This window comes from Chrysemys picta, chromosome 15, assembly GCF_011386835.1.
Source record: "Chrysemys picta bellii isolate R12L10 chromosome 15, ASM1138683v2, whole genome shotgun sequence".
Classification (NCBI taxonomy): domain Eukaryota; kingdom Metazoa; phylum Chordata; order Testudines; family Emydidae; genus Chrysemys; species Chrysemys picta.
Window position 1 is genome coordinate 17,182,434 of NC_088805.1, and position 23,010 is coordinate 17,205,443.

Sequence of the window (23,010 nt, forward strand, 5' to 3'; positions counted from 1 at the left end):
TGCCCCTTACCATTCATATGCTGTATAATAACTCTCTAGTATTGTCCATAAATTACAGTCTAGTTCTGCTTGCCTGTAGAGGGTTTTGAATTCATCTAGGCTCATGATATGACAGGCCTGTCTCCCTTTAAAACACTGCATTTCAATTGGCAGAGTTTTCAATCATGATACCACCTCTGAAAGTGGAGTAATGGAAACATGGCAAATTGCTACTCTGTACGGTGTTTTTGTAGGGGGGGGAAAGCTTGACTCCTATTGTATCTTGAGGTAATATGTTAAATCGCAGAGCATGTATTTTCTAATTGATCCAGTTAAAAAGAGTCATCTCAATGGGGTTTCCCCTCTCTAATTTCTGTGGTTCTGCTCATTATTAACGGTTTCCTGCAATGGGTTATTGACAACTGTACTGCATGTCATAGGCTCTGATCCTGCAAATACTTACACCTGGACATAACTTTATGCAGATGTGTCCCAGTGACTTCAATGGGAGCAGTCATGTACCTAAAGTTAAGCATGGGCGGAAGTGTTTGCAGGATCAGTTATATTAAACAAAGTTTTCATGTTGGTACTAACACTTCCTTTACCAGTCATTAACATTACACTTCAAAGGCTGCATTAACGCAATGGTAAGGTAGCACAGTTAAAATCACTGTCAGGAAATGCAAAAGTTAAGGTTCCAGCAACAAGATAATTAATCTGTGTAAACTCCTCACTTTGCTAAAGGAATGAATTTACAAGACTGTAGGTTCTTTGGCGCAGGGACTGTCTTTACTCATGTCTCTACAGTACATAGCACAATAGGGCTCTGACCTGACTGGGTCTCTGCATAATAAAAGATTTATAAAATGAATGGGTCAATTAAAAACTTTAAATGTGAAAAAATCCTCATGAAGGCAATGCTTTCATAGATCCATAGGTTCTAAGGCCAGACACACCCATTGTGATCATCTAGTTCAGTGGTTCTCAACCTATTTACCATTGTGGGCTGCATATGCAGCTCTCTGTGTTATCTGGGCTGCATCCACATAATATATATACTACCTATATGGCCCTGAAGTTGTCACATGGGCCGCGGCTGTGTGCTGATTGGGCTGCAAGCAGCCCTCAGGCTGCAGGTTGGGAACCAATGATCAAATCTGACCACCTATGTAATACGAGCCATAGAATTAACCCAAAATAATTCTTAGAGCATGTCGTTCAGAAAAACATCCAATCCAGATTTTAAAATTTGGCAGTGATAGCGAATCCACCCTGACGCTTGGTAAATTGTTTCAATAGTTAATTATTATCATGGTTAAAAAGTTATGCTTTATTTATGGTCTGAATTTGTCTAGCTTTCACTTCCAGCCATTGGATCGTGTTAGCCCTGTCTCTAAGGTTGCACAGCTGTAGAATCTGTGGGAAAAGATAAGCTATGTTAAAGGTATGTCCATAAAGCAACCAGGAAACCCTTGTGTGGTAAAAGAATAGTCTTTCTATTCTAAATTGGTTCTTATACTGTGACCATCACCATAGTTTGCCTTAAAAAGGTTAGTGTCTTATAAATTAATGGGTCTACTTTTCTTCCTTACCCAGTGTGTTTTTCCATGTGTAGCCCTTGCACAGTAAAACACTGTTAAATTGTAACATCTGCTAGGGTAGTAGAGTTCTCAAATGACCTAACTGTATTAATGGTTGGCAATTAGAAGAAACCTAGTAAAGGTCCTTAGTGAGGATGACTTATTGTGGAGACTTGAACGTTCCAAATGCAGTCTTTCGATGCTTTTTTGAATCAGCCTGGCTCACAAAAGTTGGAAATAGTGGGCTCCCTTTTATCTTAATTCATCAATGATTCCAATGTCCCTTAAATTTTAATAGTCCCACAGCAGGGAGCCTCAAGCATTGATAATTTCAGCTAACAATCTTTTTATTTTAATGTAATGAGTAACTCACACAGGAAAAGGGGTGTGTGTGTGGGTGGTTGCATGAAAGTGGAGTGTAACTTATCCACCCTTGGGGTGTGACATTTAACAGGCCTAGCAGAAGTAGGGTGACCAGAGAGCAAGTGTGAAAAATTAGGACCCAGTTTTTTTGGAGGGGAGAGGGTATGGTTGCATACAGAATAATATTGGGATGGTTCCAATAATAGTAGATGCCTGGTCCAAGTTTAAAAAAAATTCCTTTGCAAATGAGATTTAAATCAGCCCCAGGAAGGGGGAGATGCAAAGAGCATCCAGTGTGCACCCTGCAGCAACCCACCCCTCGACACTGCTGCTTGTGAACTGGGGGCGGGTAGGCGGGTGCCTCTCTCCCGGAGGGAGGGGGGAGATAGTGGCTGCTGGGTGCGTTTTTAACGCGCTTGTGGGGGCAGCAGCAGCCCAGGCCCTGCAGGCTGGGGGGCGGGAGGGCTGGCGGCGGAAGGGCCGAGCGCTGATTGGCTGAGCGCTGTGGGCTGGGCTGGGCTGCACGAGCGCTCCCCGGGGCCGGCCCAGCTCAGTAATGCAGCAGCGGCAGCAGCAGCCCCGGCCGACACGCGCACGCGGAGAGCGCTCGTGGCTGCGGGGCGCCCGGCGAGCCTCTGTCTCTGCAAAGCCGGCGCACTAGGGAGCCGCCGCCCGGAGCGCAGGATGAGCACCGGCCTGAGGTACAAGAGCAAGCTGGTCAACCCAGGTGAGCGGGGCTCCGGGGGGCGCGGGGTGGGGGGCGCCGGGGCTGGGCTCAGCCTCCCTCGCTCACCCCGTCTCTTCTCGCTTTCTCCCCTGCCGCCGCCGCTGCTGGGTTCCCCGCTGGGGTGCGAACACGGATCGCCCTGCAGAAGAAAAACAGGTAGGTGGGGCTTGGTCCTCCCCTCGGCCCGGAGCTGGCAGGAGCGACCCCGGCCGCATTGCTGCCCTGTGGTGTGGATGGGGGGCGATCTGCCGTGGGGTCCCCCCGGCCCAGCCCTCTGGCCGCCCATGCAGCGAGCGGGGGGCGGGGGCGCTACCTGTGCAGCCGGGGCTCGCTCGGCGTGTTTCTCCTTTGGATGCATCCCGGGCAATAGACCGTTAGCCCCGTGGGCCGGTACCCCTGGGCGTGCGGAGCGGGGAGCTCGGGATCGAAGCAGACATTGCAGTATTCGGAGCACGGCCCCCTGTCAAACCCCTTCCCTCCCTCTCCCCCCTGCACAATCCCTCCTCTCTCCCCCCCCCCCCCCCAGCTTGTTATTCTGGTTGATCCTCGCCTCAAGCCGCAGAAATGGGCACGCTGGGGACATCGGCTTTCGCTCTCTGGAGACGTGCGGGGATCGGGAGGGTGATGTAATCAGATGACATCAGCAGGTTTTGGGGGTTCTCGGTTTGGTCTTTGGGAGGATTTAGGGTGGTTTTACAGGAAGAGGCATTTCCTCTCCACTAAGCTTGAATTCTTGGGTAGGGAGCGAGCAGCAGGGTCCTCCTGTGTGTGCTCAAACACCCACCATCATGACAACCTCTGAAGGGAGATGCAGGCAGGGCCTGCCTGCAGCTGGGCGGAGTGGATGGAGCTGTACTGTATTCCATGAGGACCGGGGTAGGCAGTAGGAGGAGACAGTTAACACATGGGGATGCTACTACAGATTCTGTCAACAGTAGTGCCCCTATTCCCACCCCTTCATCCTCTTGCCAGTTGCATTTTGGATGTTCCCTCTTGATTAGTCCTTCCTGTCCCAACAGGATTCTAATTCACTAGTCAGACCCGTGCACCCTATAGCTTTCCGCCTATTGTGAGATCCTGTAACACTGTACAGCCTTGTGCTCCATAACAGTGCAACTTGTTTCACGGCAACCCAGGGGTTACCTAGTCATTGCAAAAAAACAATTATTTTTTTATGCAGCACAGTCAAGCACTGTTAAAAAGCTCTCGTGCATTTCTTGTAGTTGATGATAGTTTGAAATGGTGGGAGGGAAATAAAATAAATCCAGTGATAGTGTGGTGATTGAAGCTTGGTAAATGGGTTTTTTCCAAACCTGAAGTGTATCACCAACATTTTCCTCTTCAGAGTTATTTTGAGGCTTGTTCTCCCAAACCCTCCCCCCACCCCCAAATCTGGAAACATACAAGTTCTGCAAGTGTAGTAAAGCCAGATCAAGCTGTAAATTGGAAAGAGAATTGTGAATCGTAGCTTAGAGAAATCAAATATAAAAATGTGTGTAGTGTTTCTTTTTTTGTTTTGTTTTTTGTTTTTGTTAAAGGGAAACATTTCTGTATAACCCTCTTGTCTGCTCACTCCTGGTGAAAGAAGGAAGGCAGTGATGATGATTATTAATTTGTATGATTGTAGTGTGTAGACGCCCCTATCATGCTGCATAAAAATAGTGAGATAGAGTCCATGCTCCAGAGAGCTTACAGTCTAGATAGATAAGACAGACAAAGGGTGGGAAGGCAAGTAGGTATGGGGAAGTGAAGTGACTTGCCCAGCGTCACACAGGAGGTGAGTAGCATTAGAACCCAGGTTCCCTGACTCCAAGGCTAGTGTTCTATCTACTAGACCCCATCTTACATTTCAACATGTCACTCTGCAGCAGAGTGTGGTTTTCCACTGTTGAAAAGCGGGCCTGGCCTCATAAATACACAGATACTTGCATATATGTCCCTGTGTTTATATGGAGAATATAGCATGGGCCTTGCATGGAAGAGCACACTTAATTATGAGTTTGTGCCAGCCGAATTACTCATGAGTGGTGGAGTGAAACCAAGCTGTGAAAACAAAGCAATCTGCTGAAATGAGGGTAAACATCTAAATATGTATCAGTCAGTTAATATCCTTATTTAACCAGGTTAAACCCTTCCAGAACAGGTTTTCATTTACAGTGCTGACCTGTTTAAGACAACATCACAAATGCCGGCAGATAACAAAAAATGTACCCAGCCTGTACTTTTATGCCACTATACCAGCTCCTCAAATTTAATACAAAAGCCAATTATATAAATACCCTCATAGAATAATAATCTTCAGAGAAGGCAATAAGAAATGACATTACAAGTATGGTATCATTCAGTAAAAATCTTGCACAAAATGTTATCTTAATGCCAGTGTCAGGGGCATCGTATGACTGATCTAATATGTCTGAGAAATCAGACAGAATGCTTTAAGAGAATATCGTACTATATTTGGTTTAGACCCGTGCTACCTTAGGAGAGTGGTCAGGGAAGTAGTTTGTGTTTGTACATTGCCTAGCACAGTGGGACCTGGCTCCGTGAATGGAGTCCCTAGGTGCTACCATAATACTGCTAATAAATCGCAATAGACTTCCTTTCTTGGAGAGAATGAGTGCTTTCCAAGGAACCTCCTGTTAATTGCGAAGTTTGGGCCTGAGCTTGTGCCACTGAAGCCGTTCCCTTCAGTGGGCACGGGGTCAAGTCGTTTGAGAGGTAGGGTGGTGGGTTAAGGCAGTGGACTGGGACTCAGGAGATCAGAGTTCCATTTCCAGCCTTGATTCAAGTCATTTAATCTCCCTCATTTTGCCAGCTGTGAAATGGAGATGCCACTACTTTCCTGCAGAGGGTGTCCTGAAGGTAAATCCATAAGTACTTGAGGGGGGCAGTCTTGGATGATGAGCTATCCTGTAAGTATCTAGATAGAAGATATTGCCTTCTCACTGTGAGGGAGATCAGGTAGAGGTGGTGACATGGCTAATGAGACACAAGCCCTTGTGCAGAAGGGAAGATCTCTGGTGTAAACATTCCTACAGGAGAAATGAAGCAATTTGTATAAAGAATGTGTTGAGCAGTGAGCCAAGAAGGGCAAGTGCAGCTGATGGAGACTCTGCCAAAGCCTGAGGGCTCACTGTGGGTGGAATGCAGGTGAAACTGAGCACCTGGCTGAGTGGAGTGGATTGGCAGGATCCCTCTGAACCTGCCTCTCTGCTTGTGAAGTCCGTGTGACTTTGTTTGGGGTGGTTCCCTGTGTCCCTGGAGGTTGGCTTCTGATGACTCAAGGTTGTTGTGTAGCCCAGTGCTCTTTGAAGTGGTGGTGGTGTGTTTAAAAGTCTATTAATGTGGGCAATATCCTTTTTAAACTGGGAGGGTGAGAACCAGTTCTTACAGTTTCTCTCTCACCCACATGAAATCGCTGAGCTGTTTGGGAGTGGAAGTATGGATTAGCTGGTGGATCCAGTTCTCTTCATGTGTTTGAAAGTACAGTTTGTGCCTTCACATCCAGCTCTGTCCCTTTCCTTCCACGGCCACAATCAAAGGGTGACTCTTGGAAATGGGTCTGTACTGATCATTAAAAGTATATATTTGGGTCAAGTGTGTATGAGGGATGCTGTACAAAAGACAGGACGTGTGTGTGTGTGTGTGTGGATGTGTGTAAAGGTGTGGTTTGAACATAAGTCTGGACATCTGAAATTGTTTGAATTCAGTGTAATGAATCAGTTCTCCCCAAAATAATAATTGGCCTGAAAATCATGAGATTTGAAAAAGATTGTGCATTGTTGGGTTGGGTTTTCATTTACTTTCTGGTTCTTGAACCTTTAGGTTTCACATTTTCAAGCTATTATCTGAAATCAGGATGGCTGGAAACTTAAATGGAAATAAGGTGCAAGGAAAACCCTCAGATATCAGGAGTGTATGTGACATCGTCACTGATTCCCTCACAATCTAGGGCAAATCAGTGTCCCTGTCTGTAAAATGGGGATAAAACTATTCACTTCACTATGGTGTTGTGAAGATGGATTAGCTGATGTTTGTGAAAAGGGCAGTATAAATGCTAAGACCTCCGATCCTGCAAGCAGCTTCTCATGCCTGTGCAGAGTCCTGTTGAAACCTATGCCCAAAAAGCTTGCAGGACTGGGACCTGTCCATGTGCATCTTTTAGTGTTGCCAACTCTCATGATGATTTGGTGTTTTTCTGAGAGCTCCAGCTCCTGGAAGTCACATGATTTTGTGAGACTCTGAGCTTTCATTAACAAAAAAAAGAGGTTTTAGCCCTAATGTTAGTAGAGGAAAGCTTCAAAATGTGGCCCGAGTCCAGGTGCAGAAACCGCAAGACAGGTAAATAGAAGCCTACATCGCTTTGGCTTAAAAAATCAGGAGAGATTTAAAAAAAATAATCTCATGATTATGTAGGGCCTCACTCATAACTTCTTGAACGGTTGGCAGTACTGGATTGTATTCAGATGCACAGTGTGTTACAGTTTGTCATTTCAAATATGTTAGAAGACTTTAAAAATTTTTTTTTTGCTGAAGACGGAGTTTTATTTGCAGTTTGGTAAATGGCTTTTTTTTTTTTTTTTGGCCAGAGTTGTATAGTTTTTCATCGGAGTGTGGGTTAGTTTGTCCCTGATACACAGCTGCTTAACTTAGACTCCGAATCCATTGACATCTGTTCCAACCTATTAATTCTCACACTTGGCTCCACATCCTTGGCTTCCAAGAACAAGCTGCTGGAATGGGAGCAGTGAGTTGATCACAGAATCCTGAGGTAAATACTGGAAATGGTCTGAAAGCAGCACCTCTTTGCTTATTGGCTTTCTGTTTTCTGTGTAGCTTGGCCGGAGGAAGCGGAGGGGTGGAAGATTTGCACCTCACGGCTCTGTCAGCTGTGGTGTGTATGCTGCTGATTTTCTTTGGTTCAGCTAAAAAGGCAACTTGCTGTGTAGCCTCCCAAAGCAGACAACAGTTCAGTGCTAAGCACGGCTGTGTCAGGAGCTGGGGTGGGGGTGGGGGCTACAGTGTGTCAAGAGGTTCAGCCCTTGACTGGATCGCCTTCTGTCATGCATCTGTCCATATCGTTTTGTTGCAGGGGCCCCCTGCCATGCACAGATGGTCTACTCTGGGCAGGGAAAGCCTGGCCCAGGCAAGACTTACCGTAGTGGCATCTGATGTTTCCTTGCGTGACTTCTGAAGAAGGGGTAGCAAAATGAGGGCAGTGTACAGGCGGCTTGGTCGTACTGATCCAAACTGCTTGAAATCTGGGCACGGAACCTGGCAGATGGAATGATGCTGCCGTTCTTATTTCAGCTCGTCAGTTATTCATGCTACAAATGGATAAAGTGGCCTGCAAGGAGGGCAGAGAAGGGGTTGAGCCCTCTGGGCCCGTGCTGCCTCATACAAGTACAGCCCAGTAGTTCACGAAAAGGAGAAGTAAGAATTTTCTGGCTGTGGATTTTCTCCTCCCAACTTCCACAAACCACTCAGCCACTTGTGCATGTGTCAGATGATGTAGCGGCAAGTTTCCAGGGCATGGTGCTGGGGCTTGTAGATGCTGTGGAGGAGAATTACAGGGACATTATCCAGACTTTTAGATGCTGAAGAGCATATTTAGGGCCTGATCCTGCCCTCACCGAAGTCAATAAAGCAGGATCCAAGCCCTGTTTAGGTCCTGCAGATGGTCTAGAGTAGCGTTTCTGAACGGTTGGGTCACAAAAGGCAGTGGGGCGAGGTATTGCAAGTGTTGTTACAATCTAAAGCAAAGCAAATCTCATTCTGCCCACTCCCCGCACCATGTTGTCCTTCCAAGTCAAGTGTTCTCTGTCAACCTCTCGAAATGCGCATGCAAATCAATTACCTCGGGTTAGCACGGATCCTTTTATTTACAGTCGAGCCTCTGAGTTCTGAACACCAGAGTTACGGACTGACCAGTTAACCACACACCTCATTTGGAACTGGACGTACACCATCAGGCAGGAGCAGAGACCAACAACAACAAAAAAGCAGATGAAGTACAGTACTGTGTTAAATGTAAACTGCTAAAAAAATAAATAAAGGGAAAGCAGCATTTTTCTTCTGCCTAGTAAAGTTTCAAAGCCATACTTAGTCAGTGTTCGGTTGTAAACTTTTGAAAGAACAACCAGAACGTTTTGTCCAGAGTTACAAACGTTTGAGTTACCAACAACCTCCATTCCTGAGGTGTTTGTAACTCTGACATTCTACTATATACTCTTCTGGTAAATGTAAAGGGATCACACAATTTTTTGATGTTGAATAAGGAATTGCCAAACTGAAAAGGCTGAGAAAGTGTTCCAGAGAGAAAAGCAAGCGTATCAGTTCACTGTGTTCTGGATAGTTTTTGTAGTCAGACTTCTCTTTCAGTCGCCTGATGGATCATATTTTTAAATATTTGGAAATCCTATAAACCAGACAAAAGGCATATTCATCCAGCTAGTCTCCCTCCTGCCCCTCGACAGGGCATGGTTGTACCCTACCATATATTTCTTACTGCTTTGCCCAGTTTAATTTTAAATATCCCAAGCAGTGGGGCTTCCACTGCTTTCTTGGGGACACTCTCACAATTTTCATTAGACTAAATTCTCCTTTACTTACTTTCATTCTGTTGCACCTAGTGATTCCGTGGGTACCACACCAGTTCAGCAAAGCATTTAAACATGTGCTTACTGCTTCGCTGACTCGAAGCCTAGATAATTCCTCTCTGGCCTTAATGTTTCCACATTTTGTGGGCAGTTTTCATGTCTCCCAGTATAGATCCCACTTAGCCAAGTCAAACTGAGGCCCTGGCATGGTATCAGGGGAATCTTGTCTTTCCTCATATGTCAGTCCCTCCAGTTAATTCATTTGTGTTGCTCTTATCTGAGCTCCAGTGTGCAAGTAGGGGGGACACTCACATGGTCAACACCTGGAGTTTGCAAACATTCTGCCCCAGGAGCTGAGATTTCTATAGCATCATGTTATCTCACCGCCCTTTGAGAAAGGGAAATCCTAGGTCTTGGTGCTAAAGGGTTAACGAGCAGAAGCCAGTGGCCTCTTGAACTGTATTGCTTCACTAGGCCTGGTGTTGGAGTTATTGTAGCAGCAAAAGATGGTGTACAGGAAAACCACAACGGACAATTATTCAATATTTACAGCCCAAATACAAGAGGTGTTTTGAATACATACTGCATGGAGAAAATCTGCTAAGTATATGTGTGCATGTTAGCAGGGAGTGTCTTAGTACATGGAATAATTCTCATGTGGGCAGGTTTGTGTGTATTTCTGTGTCTGCAGTGTGGTTAGCCTCGAAGCGTAGGAAAAAAGAGGTCTGTTTTCTGTCACACATTCCTCTTGTATGGTGAGTTGTGCAATGTCGCTGGGCTGTAGAGCAGTTCACACAGTTTGTCTTCATGGAGAGGGTGCTGCCTATCTGTGATCGAGCGTGATATGCTGCACGGCTGCAGTGGGGAATAGGGTCCCAAAACGTACGTACCCACCCTGTCAGTACGTGGATTACAGTTATTCCAAGGCTGCTCTATCCAACGTACTTGTATTAAAAAAAAAAAAAAAAAAAGGATGGTATCGTATACTGATCAGTTGCATTTGTGTGTCGTGCCACCCTCTAGTAGCAAGGCCATAGACAGAATAAAGGACACCCTATTACCACCGCTCAAGTGGGGAAGAACTGTGCTTTTGGGGTGGAAAGTCTAGGTTGCTAAGTTCCAGTTTCTTAGGAATGTGTGTGAGATTGTTTCTGCAGCCCCTGAATTGCTTCTAGTTTGACTTTGTCATTCAAAACTAGATCCCATCTTGCCCCTTCTCAGGGATAATCAGGGCCTCTCTCTCCCAAAGCCAACCTGTGAGAGACTGTTAATTTCTGGATACCTCCATGCCAGAGCGATGTCAACAAATTGAAGGGAGTTCAGAGAAGAGCAACGACAATGATTAAGGGAGAAGAGGGACTGGTTGACTGACTGAGGTAAGCTTGGCCCAATGCTGGCCAAGGGAAGCGGAGAGGAAGTGAAACCCTGCACAAGTAACTGAAAGGGAGTGACCCTCTCTCCGAGGAGGGAGGACAATCGTTGGGGGGTGTGACTGGGATTGGTAGAACTTGCCAGGCATGAAGTTAAACAAAGAGACATTGCGGATGAAATATCAGATGCTTTCCAAAGGTGGAATCGTAGATTGTGGAGCAGCGTCCGTAGGGACATGGGTGGGAGCTGGGGTGTTTAAAACCCGGCTGGCCTGGACTCTGTAGGGAACAATCCCACATTGGCAGAGGGAAAGGCTATGGGAACCTACAAGATCTTTCCATCTCTAATTTCTGATTCAGCGAGCTTGGGGCTTTCACTCCCCTTTTCATTGTGAGCTGTTCTTTCATCCCTATAAAGTAACTTCTTTCCTCCTTCCACCTGCAAAGCATCATCTACATCAGTGGTTCTCAAAGCCAGTCTGCCGCTTGTTCAGGGAAGGCCCCTGGCGGGCCGGGCCGGTTTGTTTACCTGCCGCGTCCGCAGGTTCGGCCGATCGCAGCTCCCACTGGCTGCGGTTCGCTGTCCCAGGCCAATGGGGGCTGTGAGAAGCCGCGGCCAGCACATCCCTTGGCCCACACCGCTTCCCGCACCCCCATTGGCCTGAAGCGGCGAATCGCGGACAGTGGGAGCTGCGATTGGCCGAACCTGCAGACGCGGCAGGTAAACAAACCAGCCCGGCCCGCCAGGGGCTTTCCCTGAACAAGCAGCGGCCCAAGTTTGAGAACCACTGATCTACATACAGCCGGTGCTGCTGTCTGAGCATGAGTGGCCTCCTCTGACACTGTAGTGTTGGCCCTACACTAGCCACAAGGGGGTGCAAAAGCGCATTGATGGTTGCACCCTTCCCTACCTGTCTGGCTGCTGAGCACTTGGCTGCACCAAACTGAGAAGCCCGAGGGCCTGGGTCCGTCCTGGCTCCAGCTCTCCCGCTCAGCTGCTTTTTGTGCCGTTTCCTGAAACGTTGGGAATGACTTATTATGCTTTTGCTTTTCTCGACTACTTGTGGTTGTGTGGGCGTGGAGCTGGAATGCCCTGCCTCTGCCTGCGCTGGTGGAGTTTGTGCTGCTCTCCCAGAGCGATTGCTGGCAGGGGATCAGCTCTGGAAGCTACAGTTTGAGAAAATAAACCACAGGATCTCATGTGGGAGCTGCGGGAGACTAGACACAAACAGTGAACCCGTCCCAACTGGCCTCTGGACATTCTTGGTTCGTAAATAAGAGAGAAAAAACGATCCATTAAAGCAGGACTATGGGACAAGAGGCTCTATGATGGAATCTCTCCCTCCTGCTTTCTGCAAGGAGAAAGCCATGTTAGCACAGGGATGGTTTAGGCACCAGAATCTTTTGGTCGCTGCATTTAATTTGTTGTTGGTTTTTATTGCACTAGCAATCCGAGGTCCCGGTCAGGAGCAGTGTTTTGTGCAAACACAAGAATACGATCTGGTAGTTGGACTCTTGAATTGTGCCTCACAGCTATTTTTAAAATCGGCTCCCATGTAAGTCACTTTGCTTTCAACTGTTCAAACTTTTGTGTAGCTTATTCTCTATTTTCTCACTGTGGGAACTTTTCTACTCATGCTTCTCACCCCTTGTGCTATATATACGCACAGAGAGTATGTTTTCTCATTCAACGCCAACTGCAGCCTTTGATGATTATCTCTTATTTTAGGATTAATTATATAGCCAGGTGCAACCCAGGACACTGCTCAGCTGGGTTCCTCTACATACTGTCCACCTATATGGTATTTACATGGGCCGCATCCCTGTAGTAGCTGAGTGCTTACAGTCTCTAATGTCTCATAACCCCCCTGTGAGGTAGGGCAGTGCTATTCTCTCCTTGTACAGCTGGGGAACTGAGGCACAGAGGGACTAGGTGACTTGCCCTGGCTCACACAGGAAGTCTTGGTTGCAGCAGGGGATTGAACATGGATCTCCCAAGTCCCACTGGACCATCCTTCCTTTCTAATAAATAGTTTTACTAGTCTCTAGCTAGTCGCAGTATGGTGCTCTGTTACAGTTTCAAAGGTTCTACTGCCTGTCCCTCTTGGGCGTTGTTAACCATTTGGGTGATAGCAGGTACTGGAAGTGCCAGTGAGCAGTTTTGGAAATAACCCACCTGTACCAATAATAATACTCCTCTAACTCCTTCGACTGGAAGATCTCAGAGCTCTTTTCTCCCGTTAAGGGTTCAATCCTACGAAGGGCTGAGTGCCTCCAACTCCCCCCGAAGCCAATGGGAACGGAGGATGCTCAGCACCCTGTAGGATCAGGCACTAATGACCTAAGACTCCCAGTGCTGGTGGAGGGAAGTGTTTGCCCCATTTTACAGACAATGAGGCAACTTGAGGTCCAGAGCAGTTAAACTCCAATTCACACAGCAAGTTAAGCTCATTCCAGGGGCTGATGTGGAGCTTATACGCTCATTGTTCATTTATGTATTTTGAAAAGGTTCCCTCTCCCTCTAAGGGAGCTCTTGGCAGTCTGTATATTTATTATGAGAGAGGCAGGTTTTCGGGGAGAACCGTAATTAAACGGGACTTGGTGCTTGTTAGCCTACTATGTTCTGGGAGGTAAAATCAGGCATGTGCTTGGGAACAGATCCAGCTCTATGCCTGATGCTCTGTATCAACTGGCTCATACGCTACTTTACCAGCAGGTCCAGGGTTCCCAGGGACGCCCTGTTCTGTCAAAGCCTGAAGAGATGAGGTGAGTCACAGCCCGTTCTCAGAACATCCTTGGTTACTGCGCTCCCCAGCTGTTCATTCTGGTACCAATAGCTGCATTTGAGGCGCACCTAACTTCACCTCAGTAATTCTGCAGGCCGGCGTAAGTAACCCAGCCCAGTGCAGCTCCGGCTAAGTGCTCCCTGGTGCTCTCGGCGCTTGCAAAGTTCACAGGATTTAAAGTGACATCTCACAATGATTTTAATAAACAAAACAAACTGGGAAAGGATGCCAAGGCTTCCTCTGTGTCTCCTCTGTTCTGTGGTGCTATCTCTGGCACTTGAATAGAAAGGCTGCATGTCATCGGATTGTTCTGTGACTATTATTTTTAGCAGCCCCTTATACCACTTGTGAAAAGCCTTCCTGTTCGTTGTGGTAGGACCAGCCTTCGGCAGCTGCTCCTAGGCTCCCGCCGGTGCCAGGAGCTATGCTGTGTAGTTTGAATTGCTGCTGGCATCTGAGCATCTCTCTGGTCCGCCGTGGTTATGCTGTCATGGGCAGATGTCAGTCAATAGCGGAATTGTTTTCTTGGTAAACAAACGTTGGTGTGTGTGGAAGGCACAGAGAGCTGTATGGACCGGTGGGACTAGTAACTTGTACATGGAGCAACACCGCCCCTGTCACAGCAGGGTACTCGAGGCTGGCTGGCCTGAAATTTGATCTGATCTAGCTTATCTGTTTACAAAGTGCGTGTGACTTTTTATAGTCCTATTTCATATGTGGAACTTTTCATGCCAAAGAGCTTCTCAGACATATACCGTGTCCATCCAGGGGCGCTGGAGTGCAGCAACCTATGGGCTGGAGGGTAACACGCAGCCTGTGCACAGCAGTGATGGGGGAGGAAGTTTTGGTCAGGGACACCAAACCTGTGCGCTTATAACTGGTATCAAAGAAATGTCCATATCTGTGTGGAATTGGCAGGCGGGATCTCTGTTTTCAATTCCTCATGCGAAAGACACCCAATGCATTTCATGGCGCTTGGTTTGTCAGCCTCAGAAGGGTGAAGGGTAGTGCTGACCTTGTGAGGATTGGAGCCGGTAGAATCTATTGATATTTTAAACCCGATGCTTACAGCTTAGAGCCCCGTCCTTTGGGATTTCATTTCTTCCCCTTTAAAATAAATCCTTCAGTCTTTTTTCTTTCTTGTTTATTTTCTTTAAGAAACCAAAGCAGCAGCCCGGCCCTCATCAGGAACCCTACAATAATAAGCCAGAGTGTGTTTGCCTTGAAGAAAAACAGATCTCAGCTTTGCGCTCCCAGGGCGGTCGTTGTTTCTCTCTTTATGCTCATTTATGAGTTTTATAATTATGGCAAAAATACCTTGCTGGAGTACCCTGCAAAAAAATTCCCTAAATGCAGGCTGTGAAGTCAGCCTGGACCTGTTGATTTGATAAAGTACCGTGGGAACACTCAGTGCAAAAGAAAAGAGAGCAAGAGAGACGTGTTACAGTGGTTGGATCACTTGAAATACTAGTCAGGAGCAGGTTTGTGTGTGTGTGTATCTATATTCTCTCTCCCTCTCTCATTTTATTCTGTGTCTATACAAAACAAGACACTTGTCATTGTTAGACACACGCGGGCACACATACAGTAACAAGTGACTTGTTCTGGGTCTTCCCCATCCCAGTTCTCTCTGCTCTGCTAGTCAGAAATACCAGTGTTACAGCTCAGAGGTCATATTCTGGCCCAATCTTCCCACCTGACATCTCCCTGGACTGTAGAATTTGCTCAGTCCCAACGTGGTGGGGAATGTCCCAGGCTACAGGGACACCCTTGTAGCCAATTCCTAGATTCCAAGGCCTGAAGGGACCATTGTGATCATCTAGTCTGACCTCCTGCATAACAGACGCCAGGGAACTTCCCCAGTTCCAGCACAGAGTTGATGCGCGTGGTACGGTGTTTTGATTAAACCTTCCTTGGTCACCAGAGGTGTACCTGTATGGGAGATTGAATCTCTGACTGGGCTGGGGGGTGACGGTGGGGCAAAATGGAAGATTAAAGGGAAATACTTTTTTAGAATAATTTTTCTAGTGTAAAAATACCTCCAAATGTAGACAAAAGTGTGGTCAGAATGCTGGACTTGGATTCAGGAGATCTGGCTTCCAGACTGTGCTGGGTCACCTTGAGCAGGTCCCTTCTGAGCTCCCTGCCTCAGTTTCCCCTTCCACACTTTTGTGTATCTTGTCTATTTAGGCTGTTTGTACAATGCCTCACATTGTGGGGCTCTCCTCTTGGTTGGGGCTTCGATGTGCTGCTGTCTTAGGCCTTGTACACACTACCACTTATGTAAGTAAAACTTACTTTGCTCAGGGGTGTGAATAAGCTACAACCAGAGTGACGTTACACTGACCTAAGCGCCGGTGTGGACAGTGCTATGTCGGCGCATCTCGCAGAGATGGTTTTATTATGCCGACGGGAGAGCTGTCACACTTCTAGTGTAGACTAGCCCTTACAAATGACATAATGCAGTTTCCATTATCTTTAGTAGGAGCCATATACCAAGGACAAAACAAGCTGTGACACGCATAAAGTTCTGGGCACATTACGTGCCATACCTGTGCCTGGGGTTTGCTTGGAAACATTTAGCCCTAGGTTCCTTTAAAACATTCTGGTTTGACTTTGGTCTGTATCACAGGCTCCAAAAGTCATTGGAGGGGATCTAATCTGCTGTTGTACCTGATTCAAGGGGCTGTGCGTGATGGGTTAGCCTCTTGTGCTTACCTGTGGTCTGTTTTTGCTGTCACTTGAATTTACCATCTCGGGGGTGTGTGTGTGTGTGTGTGTGTGTGTGTGTGTGTGTGTGTGTGTGTGTGTGTGTGTGTGTGTGTGTGTGTGTGTGTGTGTGTGTACACACGTTTCCCTCTCTGTGAGGTATGTGTGAGGCTCATTCTCAGTTAACCCATCCTAAGAGCATCATTAGGCTGTCCTTTTAGCAGTGTGACCATTTCCATTTATTTTGGGGTTGCCTCCTAGCAAAACAGTTTAGTGAACACAATTTTTCCACTACATTTCTTCCAAATTGTCCCTAACAATAGGTCCTGTTGTGCCTTGCGCTTTGAACAGCCACAGCGTTTACACTCAAATGATTTCCTGTCTTGTTTAATATCTTTTTTTATTACTTCATTTCTTTTGACTTCTGAAAATCCTCTGTCATCATTTCAGAGGTGGCACTTGCATGAACCCTGTTGTGCCGGCGCCTGCTTCCTTAGAATCTAATGCTGTTCACTTTTGGTAAATTCTAGTGATGGATCGTTTCAGAGGCAACACAAAAAGTCAATGAAATCAACAATCATGCAAAAAGATATGCACAGTGGTGGTTAGCAATTCCTCCAAAGCAAGGTTTTATCAATGAGCCATCGTTAACAGTCTTGCCACAGGGCAACTGGGGATTATACCAACGACTTTGATTGGATCAGCTTTAAATTATCATGGAAAGGAAGGCTGAAACAGCAACAAGACCAAAGACAAAAATATCAGCAAAGAACAGAGACTGTACCAAGAGCCTGAGCCATTATCTCATACCAGGCAGTGATGCTGTCTGGTGCTTTATTACTACTTCAGGCGGGAATCTGACCCTCCGGGTACATCGACAATGGGGAAAAACCAAACCAAACCTGTGACAGGCAATATCAAAGCCTGGGTCAACTGACTTCGGCTGCAAGCAGGGCTAAAAATAGTAGTGTAGACTTGAGACTGGGGCTGGAGCCCAGGCTCTGAGACCTTCTCCCTCACTGGGTTTCGGAGCCCAGGCTCCAGCCTGAGGGTGAAGGTCTACACTGCTCTTTTGAGCCCCACACGCCCAAGTTACTTGATGCGAGCTCGGAGAGTTGTTTCGGTGGGTCTTTTTTTTGCAGCGTAGACGTACCCTGCGTGATCGATCTTGACTCGGTTTTGGTTTTAATCGTTCACTCCAAATACTGTTGTCATAGTATCAGTGATGAAATTTACCAACGTTACAGGACTGGGTTTTGAACCCTCTGTTTTTATGTTAAGATCATAATGCCTCTGCTGAGCCCATTCTAAACACAAGCATAATGGGGCCTCTGGGCATTCCAGCAATAGTATGATGGTTCTTATTATTATTTATCTATCTTGAGGCAGTGTCCCAGTTGTGGACCCAGAACCCCATTGTGCTAGGCATGGCACAAACAGAATGAAAAGACAGTCGCTGCCCCGGAACGCTTATAATCTACATCATGTTACCAAATAATAATGAGAACCGACTTCTTCCAAATTTCCCAGAAAGCTGACACTGGGCAGGGGAAGTGGGCACCTAGAGATGAAAAGCACCACTCTGAGAATTCTGTGTTTCTGGAAATGCTCCCTGTAGAGTGTGGCCATTTTCTAGGCCGGCTCATTTACTCAAGTCCTGCCATTGGCCTGCGCGAATACCAGGGCCATGTGCTGTATTGCAATAATGGCTAATGCATCTTCCCTATCTCCCCCCACCGTGTAACTCAGCTACGTTCTAGTCAACGTGAAAGGGTCTGTTGCAAAAATTCGGACATCTCCCATGAATGGGCCTCTGCTGAGTGGTTTACACACCTGGTGCCATGAGCATAGTTGGCTTTTATGTGCTGTGGCCCATGGATTAGGCATGGCTGCATCTAAGAAGGGGAAGAGAATTTAAGTTAGGAAAATACTGTGTGCGGGAGGTCCAGAGCTGCTCTGGATGGCCTTTTCATCCCAAGGCTGTAAAACGCAGTAAGAGACGTTGATCTGTGAGCGGCTTCAAAGGGCTCTGGCTCCTCCAGTAGTTTTTGTACCTCTGGAGCAGGGAAACACAGATTTATTTGGCATGGCTCTGTTGGGCTGTTTGCAGGGAACTTTCCAAGCCTGTTCATGGTTTCCATAGGAAGTTTCCTTGCTGGAGCAGGAGTGTGTGAGCAGAGCTTGTCTGGGACCCAGCACCAGGCCAGCCGTACATCTTGGGGAATTGGTGCTTAGCCGGGCTAGGCAGAAGAAATAGCACAGTTATAAGGATATTATTCATCTCCTTTACATTTAAACCAGTAATTGTATTTGGGGCTGGTGGGAGATTCTGGACTGAGCTCTGAGGTATTCTCACAGAGCAGCAGTGCCATAACCGTGACCTGGAGGGGCCATCTTCAGAGGCTGGGGTCTCCCGGTGCATCCACTTCTTGGCCACTCCGCTGAGAGCCCCGCTTGTACCGGCAGTTTGTGTGAACCGGGCTTCTCTTCCCTGGGAGCTTGGTGAAAAGTGGTTTCTTGTTGCCTGCCAGACAAGCCCCTTATGTGTAGACGGGGGCTGTCGGTAAACATCCCCAGGGCCGCATCATTTTCCTCCTTAAAACTGCCCTCTGCAGTGACACCTACAAAGCCTCGACAGCAGTGAGACCGCTGGGGTGCTGTGACCGCTGCCTATCCCCGCTGTCTCCTCATTACAACACATGTTCCTCCTCTTTGTGTTTGGTTGGCTTTTTGTTGGGGCAGGGATCGTGTCTGTGCCTAACACAGTGGTGCCTTGATCTCTGACTGGGTCCCCTAGGAACTACTGCAATACCAACAGCGGTCAGACTGGAATGCTTTGGGGTCATTGCTGGGTTTGAACCTGGGAACTCAGGGGCTAACTGGTTCTGTGTCCTTGTACCTATCTCCCCAGGCATTCAACGCACTCAACAGACTTTAAAGCCAGCACAAACCTCTTCATTTAAACCCCTCCCCCCACTTGCCTTTTGCTGTGTGGGTAATCTGAAGTGGGTGTTGCTTGTTTAATCTCATTGTTTGCTGCAGGGTAGCTGGATGTAGGAATGAAATACAAAGAATAAGGAGGCTCAGCAGGAAATACAACTGCTCTACAGAGCTTAGCAGCTGTTTGTAATGGTGAGGATGCTGGGTACATAATGGCTTCCCCTGCATTTCTGTGCTGTAGATGCTTTAAGCACGGCTCCTGGGCTTCTGGGTAAAGGGTGAAATATGAGCTGTCACAAGACACATTTGTAATAGTCACTTCTGACTAGCTCTGGGAAAGGAGAATAAATCCCTCGCCATCCCTATCTCTGCCAGGGGGCTAATATCCTCATTCCTCAAGTGTCTGTGGAGTTCGCAAACCCATTTGTGCCGGGAAAGAGACAAAGATTTTCTGGAAATAGGTCGATGTCTTTCTGCTGCGTTCAGAACAGTTTGAGTTCACAGCACCTATTCTCCGTGCCCCTGAGGCTGCTGCTCAGAAAATGCAGTGGACATGGCGGGTTGGACCTTGCTGCCTTTAGCCTTGCTTGAGATGGGATGCAAATTTGAGCATGTCTTTACATACATCTTTACTGTGTGTTCATGTAACATGACACAGTCTGATTCTTGTTAAGTTTCCATAGGCAGCGAGCTAAACATATAATTCCAGGCTGAGTGACTTTTTCTATTAAGGAAAACCACAAAAAAGAACATAAGTAAAGTCTTCATCTGAGAACAGTGTGTTTCTCCTCTGTTATATGCTGCAGCCAGTCTGAGAACGAAATAGCTGCTGATTCCTACACTCGGAGAGAGTGTGAGAAAGCTGAAGGTGGGAAGTTCACACAAAGCAAGAGGTCTGGCTGCCTTTCAGCTGCACACACAATAATTCCACTGGGCTGGTCACGGCATGAGGCATGTGGGGAGAACCTGGTTCCCCAGCTTAGACACCTCCAAAGAACAGAGAACATTTCTCTCTCTCGCATAAAAAAATACTTTGTGCTTTTAGAGCCCCTTCCATCCAAGGATCTCCAAACACTCTGCAAACATGGATAAATTAAGCCACACTTACTATTACCACTTTATAGATGGAGAAACTGAGGCACAGAACACAAACACGTTTGTGTGCCCAACTCGAGCTCCCTTGGGCCATGATTTTTAGAAGTGTTGAGCAGCTGCAGTCCCCTTGGAAGGCGCTCAGCACCTTTGACAATCAGTCCTCAGGACTCTCAAGTTTAGCACCCAAAACGGGAGCGACAACGTGGGCCTAAGCGCCTCCCCGTGCTCAGCTCTAGCCAACAGGCCTGTGCACATGTTCTCATGGCCATGCTAAGATGTGAGGCACCTTGTGTAAAATTCATCCTGCTGTAACTCTCCTGAGTCACCGATGAGCAACAGCCCCGGGGGGGTGAGTTTGGGCCTAATCTCTACCACCAAAGTCTTTGGTAAGTTGGGTGTTTGTTCCCACGCAGAGACTTCTCTGTCGATGGGTTCCACCGGCACCATTGTGCTGTGTGGCTGGAGGGGCCACGCCACGGTTGGCAGGAAGAGGATGCCGGGAATTAACCAGGTGGAAAGGGCCTGCTGCCTCCTCCACAGAAATGTGTCACCTGGCAGAGTGTGTTCATAGGCCGACAGGGAGAGAAACCTCCTGTGCAGACCTGCTCCCTGTGACTGGAGCAGAGGTGGTGGAGAGGAGAGGACTCGGGGGCTTATCCGCTGTAGGGGGAGTTGAACTTGGGGCAGTTCTAATGCTCCTGGCTGGGTTACTCATTTGCTTCTGTATGTGGCTGGCAGCGTCCACCGCCCTGTCTCAGGCATTGAAATGAGGCTGCAGAACGAAATGCTCCCGAGGAGAAGCTGGCAGCAGGGTGCAGCTTCGCTTTAATCCTCCCACTGTTAATCTTCCTGTGCCAGGGAGGCAGAGTGGCGTGGAAAGCTGAACGCCGGCTGGGAGCCAGACAGCCCTGAGTTCTAACCTTGCATGGGCCTGAAACGAGTTCTAGGTAAATAGGGACCTGTTTCATCCTTCTGCACTGCTTGCATGCACAGACACGCATCTTCCTGCGCAGGGCAGATCATTTCTCTGATCTCGGGCTTTTGCACAGCACCATCACTGTGCTGTGCACATATCCACTGTCCCTGGAGCTGCCTTGGCTGGTCAAAGCTGTGGTGCATGCCTGACACACACAGGCTTTCACCCTCCGACAGCATTGCAGGCTGCAGCCATTTTCTGTCAGCTTAGTGCTTCTTCTGATGCCACAGTGGGGCTAGGTGCTCAGGCGTAGGTAGAGGGCTTTACGCTCCAGCGTGGCCAGTCCAGCACTTGTCGCCGAATACACACACAGAAAATTAGAGCAAGAGAGAAAAGGTGACTTGGTGCAGTGCCTGTAGGGCCCTCCGTACCAGCTGGGCAAGGGCTGCATGCACCAAACCCTCGTGGTAGCCCAACGTAGGGTCTGTGTGTCTGGCTCCCTGCTCTGCCTTGGGAGTTAGGGAGAGGAGGGCCAGGCAGGGCCCACTCCACTCGGTGCCCCTTGCATCAATGGTGCCAGCTCTACTCTGTTAGCTCAAAGCAGTTCCTGCTGAGCGGGTCCTCACAGATTGCCCTAGGTGGGAGGCCTGGGCTGAGGCTGGCAGTCTGGGGGGGTGAGTCGGGATTAATGAAGTGTTGAGCTTTTAATGGGGAACATCCTCTGTTGGCTTTGGGTCATTTTACCCCTGTCTTTTTAATCAAAGGCAAAGTCTCTGAGCAGTTTGAGAAAGGAAGTGAGTTCAGACGAGGGGTGACCTCATCTGTCTCCTGCTCCAAGGTGGGGCCGTGTCTGGGTGTACGGTCACTCCAAGCTCTGCTCTTCCAACTCAGCAGGCTACGGCTGTCCGTTCCCTACTGCAGCAGGCCCCTGTCTGCCAGTGCCATGTCTGGGGCCGTGTCTCCCACAGACTGCAAGGCATCTCTTCCTCAGCCATGGGGACTGGGATATTAGTGTGTGCCATGCACTGCCTGGAATTGCTACCTCACTCTGGCTGCTCGGGGCCGCCTGGCATCTCTCCCTGGGCTCTGGCTGTCCACTTCCAGCGGAGCAAATGCAAAATGTTCTGACTTGGGTTGAGCTCCTTGTCCTTCATATGGTTATGGTGAAGGGTCCTTCCTTCCATCTCCCTCAGCATCTTTTCCTAGGAAAGGCAGTGACTTTGCTCCTGGGGTTTCAGCCTGCATTGCCTTGAATGTGCTGGTGTCCCGCAGGGCCCAGGCCCCACCCTGTCCATGGGACTCGACCTGCCATGTGCTCACGGCTCTGTTGTTTTACAAAACAAACCCCTTGCTCCAATCTAAACAGCATCCAAGGGCTATCTCGCAGACCACGGGCGACCGACACCAGCTGCTTTTCTGCCCATGCCGCCCGCAGCCTTGAGAGGGATGCAGCCTTGAAAGGCATCAGGCTGTGCTGGGCCATTGCTTTTAAAATACCCCTTCAGACCTGAGTCCTTTATAAAGCAGCCGGTCCCGGTGGCTGCGCTGCTGCTCCCGGAGCTAATGTCCCCAGTTGGTGATCAAATAGATACTGAGATAGCAGCTTCTGTGGTATGTCTTCCTCTTTGGCCTCCATCCCCTGTGGTATCTGGTTTCCTCTTTGGAAATAAACACTCAGCAGCAGTGGGGGTGGCAATCGCCCTTTGTGGGATTCAGCAAGAAAACTTTTTTCTGTCCAGCAGCCTGTCCACACCACCTCCCGTGGGACAAAGCACTCTTGGCATTGGGTGGATGCGGCTGGGGGACGGAGCACTCCCTGTTTTGCCTGGGGAGGCCTGGTCCGTGGCTGAGGAGACCTAGATACAAGGATTGACAGACAAGGAAAACCCACTGAGATCTACTCTCCCCTCCACGCCCTCATCCCATCCAGAGCTCTGCCCAAACTC

At 48.1% G+C, this 23,010-nt stretch overlaps 1 protein-coding gene and 1 long non-coding RNA gene across 2 annotated transcripts in view; both read left to right on the forward strand.

Moving 5' to 3' along the window:
* Window positions 1–2,449: 2,449 nt before the first annotated feature.
* Window positions 2,450–23,010, forward strand: part of SEPTIN5 (septin 5) — a 68,550-nt gene continuing 47,989 nt past the window's right edge. The window contains exons 1-2 of the mRNA XM_008168794.4: window positions 2,450–2,649; window positions 2,795–2,805. Coding sequence (XP_008167016.1) covers window positions 2,607–2,649; window positions 2,795–2,805 — 54 coding nt within the window. The 5' untranslated portion in view covers window positions 2,450–2,606. The remainder of the gene's footprint in view (window positions 2,650–2,794; window positions 2,806–23,010) is intronic.
* LOC135975765 (uncharacterized) lies at window positions 7,291–8,704 on the forward strand. Its single transcript, XR_010592784.1, has 2 exons — window positions 7,291–7,420; window positions 8,538–8,704. It is a non-coding gene; the product is annotated as an uncharacterized LOC135975765 (long non-coding RNA).